At 48.6% G+C, this 8,011-nt stretch overlaps 1 protein-coding gene across 1 annotated transcript; it reads left to right on the forward strand.

Moving 5' to 3' along the window:
- Nucleotides 1–1,357: 1,357 nt before the first annotated feature.
- Nucleotides 1,358–5,090, forward strand: SCP2D1 (SCP2 sterol binding domain containing 1). Its single transcript, XM_069547820.1, has one exon. It carries the CDS (start codon nucleotides 4,413–4,415, stop codon nucleotides 4,881–4,883), a length of 471 nt encoding a protein of 156 aa, XP_069403921.1. The 5' UTR covers nucleotides 1,358–4,412; the 3' UTR covers nucleotides 4,884–5,090.
- Nucleotides 5,091–8,011: the final 2,921 nt, after the last annotated feature.

An 8,011-nucleotide genomic window follows, 5' to 3' on the forward strand; every position in this document is an offset into this window, starting at 1 on the left:
GCACTGCAGGGAGATTCTTTACTGGCTGAGCCACCGGGAAAGAAACAAAAACAAAACCCAACAGTGGAACATCAGAATGTTACTGTTCATTAAGAAAACATGATGCCTCAAGTTAATGACTTTAGCTGCTTTTCTGTGTTTGGGAAGATGGGAGAGTCTGGGTTCACTGAAATCATTGCTTTGGTCTGCACCCCAGCTATCTAGGGCCAATATCCTGCTTTTCCCCATCTTGAATCCCCTCAGGTCACACACTGAGAGGTGGCTGAGGGCTTGATGGCCACAATACCTTTGGTTTACTGATCTGGCAGGCGACATTTTTCAGCCATAGACAGAAGCTGATCCTGCCAAGGGTGATGAGCATGGTCCTGGCCATGAGACAGGCATGAAGTTGCCGAAGGACTTGGGGAGAATAGGCCCTTCTGGTAAAGAGTACATGTAGGAGAAGGTGGCTCATTTTTTTTGTTCTACTGAATGATGCCCCAAAGTGTTTCCTCCACAAGGGTCACTGGCCTTAGAAGAACATCTAGCAGGATAATGTAAGGAGGGACTTTGGGTCCTTGACTCACTGAGCTGCTTGAGGAACCAACCCTGGAGTGGCCAGCTCCTCCTGCTTGTCTTGGACTTGCTGGCTTTAGCACTGAAGGTCCTATCTTCTGGGAAACCTCTCAGTCATGGAAAACCGCAGTCCAGAGCTGTGCCCTGTGGTTGGTCCCTCTAGCCCCACCTCAGGACTTCTTTAATGGGAGATAACAGTTCTCTTCATGGGAAGGGAGACTGTCCAGTTGAAGGGTTGAAGCCTGTAGAGTTGTGGCTGTTCTCGGTGCTCATAGCTGAAAGCATCCTGAATGATAGGCAGTAAAAGAACTCACCTTTTGTTTGTGAAAGTGAAGTGAAAAGTGAAAATGAAAGTCACTCAGTTGTGTCTGACTCTTTGTGACCCTGTGGACTACAGAGTCCATGGAATTCTCCAGGCCAGAATACTGGAGTGGGTAGCCTTTCCCTTCTTCAGGGGGTCTTCCCAATCCATGGATCGAACCCAGGTCTCTCACGTTGCAGGTGGATTCTTTACCAGCTGAGCCTTGGTTTGTGACAGTGGTCATAAAGAGGTATGCTGAAAACATTCTGAGTGATGTCAGGAACATCGGAAACATGCCCCACTTTTCTTAGAAACTTTATCTGTTATTCACAATCAGTTTTATTTATTTATGGGCAGGCATATTTTACACATTTTATCTAATTTAAAAAGTTACCACTTGGGCATGCATATAACATATGGAAAGATAAATATAACTGTTTTACTTTAACTATTTGCCTGTCTTCGGCCCTGTCTTCAGCTGTGTCTTGAAATAGGAATGCCCTTACACTGGCCAGTGATGCCTTTTGGGAGGGATGATCTCTGTTCTATATATGTAAAATCTAAGTTACTGGGACTTTACAAATATATTTATACATGAGTTTGGTATAGTGCAGTAACTCTTTTTCCAGTGAGAAAGGCTTTCAGGGCTTGGCACTGTCTTCCCATGGGTGTGATGGATTAATATCACTATTGATCTTTGCCCTTTTCTGTGTGCACACATGTCTTAGCTTGGGCTGCTATCATAAAAATACCATGAACTGTGAGGCTTATAAGCAACAGAAGTTTATTTCTTATGGTTCTTCAGGCTGGAGTCCCAGACTAGGGTGCCAGCCTCTTGGGAGAGCTCTGTCCCAGGTTACAGACTGTGGGCTTCTCGCCGTATCCTCAAGTTAGGGAGGAGAGAGGGGACGCAAGTTCTGCTGCGACTCTTATTAGGGCATTAACCACACTCATGAGGGCTTCCCCCTTATGACCTCATCTAGTCCTAATCACATCTCACTTCCTAAACCATCACATGGTGGGCTTAGTGTTTCAGCCTGTGAATATTTAGAGATTATACAGACTTCTTTATCCATGAATCTGTCAGTGGATGTTCAGGTTACTTCCATGTCTTCATACGACCAAGGATCAAACCCTGGTCTCCTGCATTGCTGGGAGATTCTTTACCATCTGAGCCACCAGGGAAGCATGGCACCCCACTCCATTATTCTTGCCTGGAGAATCCCATGGACAGAGGAGCCTGGCCAGTTACAGTCCATGGAGTTGCACAGAGTCAGATACGACTGAAGCAACTTAACACATGTCTTGGCTATTGTAAACAGTGCTGCAGTGAACGTTGGGTGAATATATCTTTTCAGTTAGAGGTTTCATCTTTTCTGGATATACGCTGGAGGGCATATTATATGGTAGATCTATTTTTAGTTTTTTAGGGGAACTATACTGTTTTCCACAGTGGCTGCACCAGTTTACATTCCCACCAACAGTGTAGGAGGCTTCTTTTCCCCACACCTTTGCCAGTACTTATTATTGTTGTTTAGTCCCTAAGTCGTGTCCAACTCTTTTGTGACCCCATGGGCTATAGCCCTCCAGGCTCGTCTGTCCATGGGATTTCCCAGGCAAGAATACTAGAGTGGGTTGTCACTTCCCTCTTCAGGGGATCTTCCTGACTCAGGGATCGAACTCAAGTCTCCTGCTTGGCAGATGGATTCTTTACCACTGAGCCACCTGGGAAGCCTGATAGTAGAAATATCCTCCTCTAAAAGATAGGAACTCATGGAGAAGTATGCATGGACTGTGAAACTGTATTCTCCGACATGCTGAGGCAGGAATGGCAGCCCTGTTGGGACCCATCTGAACAGTTCAGAAGGGACAACCCATCCTTGAGGAAAATCAAGGCATGCTGGGCTTGGGGCTCAGTTGTCCATTGACTGTTCCCAGCAAGCTTACTGGGGTAGTCCATCCTCTTCATTTTAAACTCTAAATGTATTAGTTGCATACTTGGTGGCCTCAGGGGAAAGACTTGGTTTTGGAACCCATTGGATTTTGTTTAACTGCTCCATGTTAACAATACCAGCTCATCCATCAGGTACCAAAGAAAATGTACTGAAAACTTTTGTACTTTCTGAATTCCTCCCAGAGAGAAAAGAGCTGCCAGCAACTCCCTACCAGTTTCACTTACATTTAAGAACCCCATGGTGGGGAAAGAAGTGCCCACCTGGCCAGAGCTCCCAGTGACCCAATCTGGGACAAGCTGAGTGAGAAAATAAATAATCATCATAACAGATGATAAGAATAAAACAATATCCATGAGTCCATATTGGGATAAATAAATGATTGAACAGGTAAAAAAAAAAATGGGGGAAAGCTCATCCTTCCAGCAGAATTCCAGTCGTTAAATCTAAAAGGAGTGATGGGCATTTCACACACATCACACCAGTGGGCCAGGGATGTTGGCAGACAGGAGTGGGCTGGAGTGTGATACGAAACAGGGTACTTGCAGAGTCTCAAAGTATCGTCTTCCACAAGACACTTATTCATTACAAAGGGAGAAGCAGTAACTCTGCAGGGAGCTCCCCATCACCCGGTGATACCACCTTAACCAAGGAATCAAGGTCAGCATCACCGTGGTGGGACATCCTGGCACCATAGACCTCGATAGGATGCATGGTGAAGGCACAAGATCCCTGCAGTGGCATTCCTGCCCAAGCCTTCAACCTCATCATGAGAAGGCATCAGGCAGATCCAAAATGGGCTCTGAAGTCTGTCTCCCTCTGTTTAAACCTGGCTGCCCTACGACTCACTGGGTGGCTTTGGAAAGTCACTTCACTTCTACTTGCCTCAGCTTCCTCATCTGTAAAATGAGGATTGTACCAGTACCCACCTCAGACAGTTATATGGAGAGTTAAGTGTGTTGATAAAATACATATGCCGTGCCTACAGCGGTGTTGTGGCTCAGAGTGAGGGCTGTGATAGTGTCTGCAGTTATCCTGTGAGACCAGCAGCGTCTTCTGCCAACCTCAGGGATATTTGTTTCTTTCCTTTTCCCCCTCTCACTCTGCTTCTGGAAGCTTCCAGTGCACGCCCTGGTGCTGAGCCCTCCTCCACCAGCTGTTTTGTTCTAACAGTTTTCCCCACTCCCCAGTACGTAGTTGAAGCACCAGTCTCTGGACCTTAAGGATCTCTACTTTTGAAAGAATCAGAATGAGTGCCCTCTCAGTTAGTGCTGTTGAAAAGACAGAGCTCATGTCACCAGAGAGCCTTCTGCAGGCCAGTTTCCTTTATTCCCAGCCCGGGGTCCAGACCTTTCTGGGCTGGGCTTGTGGGACCTTGTGGTTTAGGGGAGCAGTGGTGTGGATCTATGTCACAATGACCTGGCCAAGCCCTGACCCCATGTCACATGTTTAGCAGCCGTTCGGCCAATGAGACTGGCACACACACACAGCCTGATTCCCTGCTTGGCCTTGCCTTTGATGTCACAATCTGACCTTGTGGATATAAACCTGGCCGCAGCTGCTCACACACCAGTCGGCAAGGTCAGGAGGACCAGTGCAGTAGGATGTGGAAGAGAATTGACCATCAGCTCAAGATCAAGGCAGGGGATGGGCCACAGGCAGGCCAGTTCAAGGAACTGGGTCCTAGTCGGGAAACTGCCGTGCCACACCCTCTCTCACTGTCGGAATTCCAGACCGTCCCAGTGTTTGAGGACATCAGCCAGCACGTCAAAGAAGTGGGGGACCAGCTGGTGAAGAAAGTCAATGCCATCTTCCAGCTGGACATCACCAAAGATGGGAAGACTGTCCACCAGTGGACCATTGATCTGAAGAACGGCTCTGGGGACACGTATCTAGGACCTGCCAGGCTCCCAGCAGACACCATCTTCACCATCCCCGAGCCTGTCTTCATGGAGTTGATTTTGGGCAAAATGAACCCTCAGAAGGCTTTCCTTGCCGGCAAGTTCAAAGTGAGTGGCAAAGTTCTACTTGGCCAGAAGCTGGAGAGAGTTTTCAAGGACTGGGCTAAGTGGTAAGCCTGCCGAAATATCAGGAAAATGAGCAGAACTTGTCTCCAATTATGTCAAGCAGCAGTCATGCTTAAGCTGAAGATTAAAACAAAAAGTATTCAATATTTTTACTCAAATTCTTCCTATTCAAGTTTGATTAATGTTCCTGCTGATGTGTTAATTTGGAGCAAGGGTTCTAGAGCAGTAAAGAGAGTTGCAGTGTATCACCTAAAATCTTTGTCTTTTTCTTTCCTTAGATTTATTTATGACATAATACGCTAGGGTGAAAGCCCCAGGTAGACACACAGGTGGTTTTGACAGCTGGGTTTAAATGCTTCAGTGATTGAGTTCCTGGAACTTTCGTTTTGTTTGGAGTCTGGTCTTTGGGAAAGAAGTGATGACCAGTTGGCAGCTTGGCTCTTTGAGGAGACGTTAACACGGGGTTGCAGTGTTCTAAAAGGGTGAACTCCTGGTGGCTCAGACGGTAAAGAATCTGCCTGCAGTGCAGGAGTCCCAAGTTTGATCCCTGGGTTGGGAAGATCCTCTGGAGAAGGGAATGGCTACCCACTCCAGTATTTTTGCCTGGAGAATCCCATGGACAGAGGAGCCTGGTGGGCTACAGTCCATGGGTCAGTGGAGAGTTGGGTATGACTCACACTTTCACTTTCTTTCCACAGCTGTGGGGATGGAATGAGGCCATGGAGGGGGTGTGCCCCTGATGTAACACGACTTCTGATGGATTTAATTCCAGTAGAGTCGAAGGGCTTAAAAAATGTTCTAGGCTGCTGGTTCTTAAATTGGAATGTGCATCCGATTACCTGGAAGCCCACATGGCTGGGCTCCACTCAGAGTTTCAACTCTGTAGGTCTGGATGAGGGGTGGGAATGTGCATTTCTAGCCCAACTCCCAGGTGATGCAGGTGGGACCGCCCTTGCAGAACCCCTGCTGTGGTCCCTGCACAGCTTTCAGTGAAGATCACAACTGATCTGTTCTAGACCTTTGAGATGCTCCAGCACATCGAGGGTCTCCCACAGACAGATTACACAGCCCTCTCGTGTGCACTGAGCATTTCACAAAATCAGAGGTGATGCCGGGAGATATTCCCTTCTGGGAACCCCCTCCACACATGGAACGAAGCAGCTGCAGCCCGATGAGGCCTCCCTGTGGGTCATTAGTTCCTCGTGACCAGTGTGCATCTTATCTTGTAGGTTAAATACATACAGTGTGGACCCTCCAAAAGCCACCCAGGAGCTTCGTGGAAATGGCCATCCTTAAACACATGCCTGCCAAACAATCCAGCTAGTCCTTCCCTGGGTATTTTCCCAAGAGAAAAGCGTACACACAAGTATAAAAATTTGTACGTGAATGTTCATGGCAGTGTATTTGGGATTGTCCCAGACTATAAATAAACTGAATGTCCATCAACAATTGACAGACCGCGGGATGTTCTACCCTGGAATACTACTCAGCAATAAATGCGGTTGAATTTTCATTGCGGGCACAACCACATGATGAACGTTAGAACTGTGCAGAGTGAACAAGGCCAGAGAAAACCAAGTATGTACCTATGGTCTACTCATGTGACATAGTAGGAATGTAAACTGTAGTGGCAGAAAGGTCAGTGGTTGCCAGGAGACAGGGATGGGTGGGGAGTGGGGAGGAAACTTGGGGTGGTGGATGCATTGATTGTCCCGGGGTGGTGACGGTCTCACAGGCATTATGCATTTCATAGATTGGATTGTGTACTTACATACACATAGGCAGTTTACTATGTGTCAGGAAAACTCAATGGACTGTAGCCCGCCAGGTTCCTCCATCCATGGGATTCTCCAGGCAAGAATACTAGCGTGGGTTGCCATTTCCTTCTCCAGGAGACCTTCCTCACCCAGGGATCAAACCCGGGTCTCCTGCACTGCAGGCAGACTCATTACCGTCTGAGCCACCAGGGAAGCCCTATAAACTCAATAGCACTGTCTTAATAGCCTGCTGCCCTCCATTCAAAATGAAGTTTTTTTTTAATTGAAGGATAATTGCTTCACACAAAATGAAGTTTTTATAAAGAGAATTTGAGACTCAAGCCTCCCCTGGGCACGAGTCATCCTCTGACCTCATCGTGTGTCTGTTTTCCTCACTGACCTGTGGCGCCTGCGCAGGTTTCTGAAGTTCTCCATGTCGGAACAAGGCAGAGAAGGAGCTCATTGCTGTCAAAATCTCATCTCAGAGGGGAGTGAAGAGACCCTTGGCTGAGTTGACTCTCAGCTCTGTGGTCAGGAGTCGCTGATGGTTTGGGAGTGGGGCGTGCAGCATCCTGGCTCACCTGGGCCACTCAGCGGATAAGGAGGTAAATGGTGTGGTGTTGCTGCCAGCGCCCCTGCCTGGGGTCACGGTGGGCATCTCAGAGTCTTTGGATGATATGAGAGACCACTGATACCAGCGCTTACCGTGCCTAGTCCAGGCACTGCTGTTTGAGCTGCCTTTACGAATGTCAGGTGTTTGGGGGGCTGCTGTTAGGGACACGACTGGCCTGAGCCTATCCCCTGATGCTCCTGCTCATACCTCTGGGGATTGGCCCTGAGATGAGTTTGCTTAGAAAAGGGGTAGGTGGTCTGGAGGGGTGTGAGGGAGGGAGGGAAGGGTTACAGAGGGGTCCTGCCTGGACTGACATCTGGCCACAGGGAAGCCAACCCCATGGATTGGCTAGAGACCTCTGACCCAGCATCACTTGGGGCAGAAACATGGCTCAAACCAGGCTGAGTACTTTCTCAGGAAATCGGGGCTGGGAAGCTGAGACCCCGAGCTACCAGGGGTGAGGGAACAGGACCCAAAAGGCTGGGCTGCCAGAAGGATGGCTGCCATGGTGAGCGCTAGACAGGACAGCCAAGCCTTGAGTGAGGAGGGGGCTGGTTCACTGGCGAGGGGCGAAGAGTCCAGGCCTTGGGAATGCACAGCAAACCCCTGTGCCATCAAAAGAGCAAAGTCTCGCGATGCCAGGAGGCCAAGTGGAGTGGCTGGACAGACTCAGATTTCAGAATTGGAAGTGTAGTTTTGAGACAGAGTCACCAGCTCATGACTGGGGGCTCCCCGTTCTGGCCTCAGTGGCGGCCTCTGGAAAAAGGCCCATTGCCCTTAAGATGTCTGGTTGTCAGGGGCTGGGA

The sequence above is a fragment of the Ovis canadensis genome, chromosome 13, assembly GCF_042477335.2.
Source record: "Ovis canadensis isolate MfBH-ARS-UI-01 breed Bighorn chromosome 13, ARS-UI_OviCan_v2, whole genome shotgun sequence".
NCBI classification, from domain to species: domain Eukaryota; kingdom Metazoa; phylum Chordata; class Mammalia; order Artiodactyla; family Bovidae; genus Ovis; species Ovis canadensis.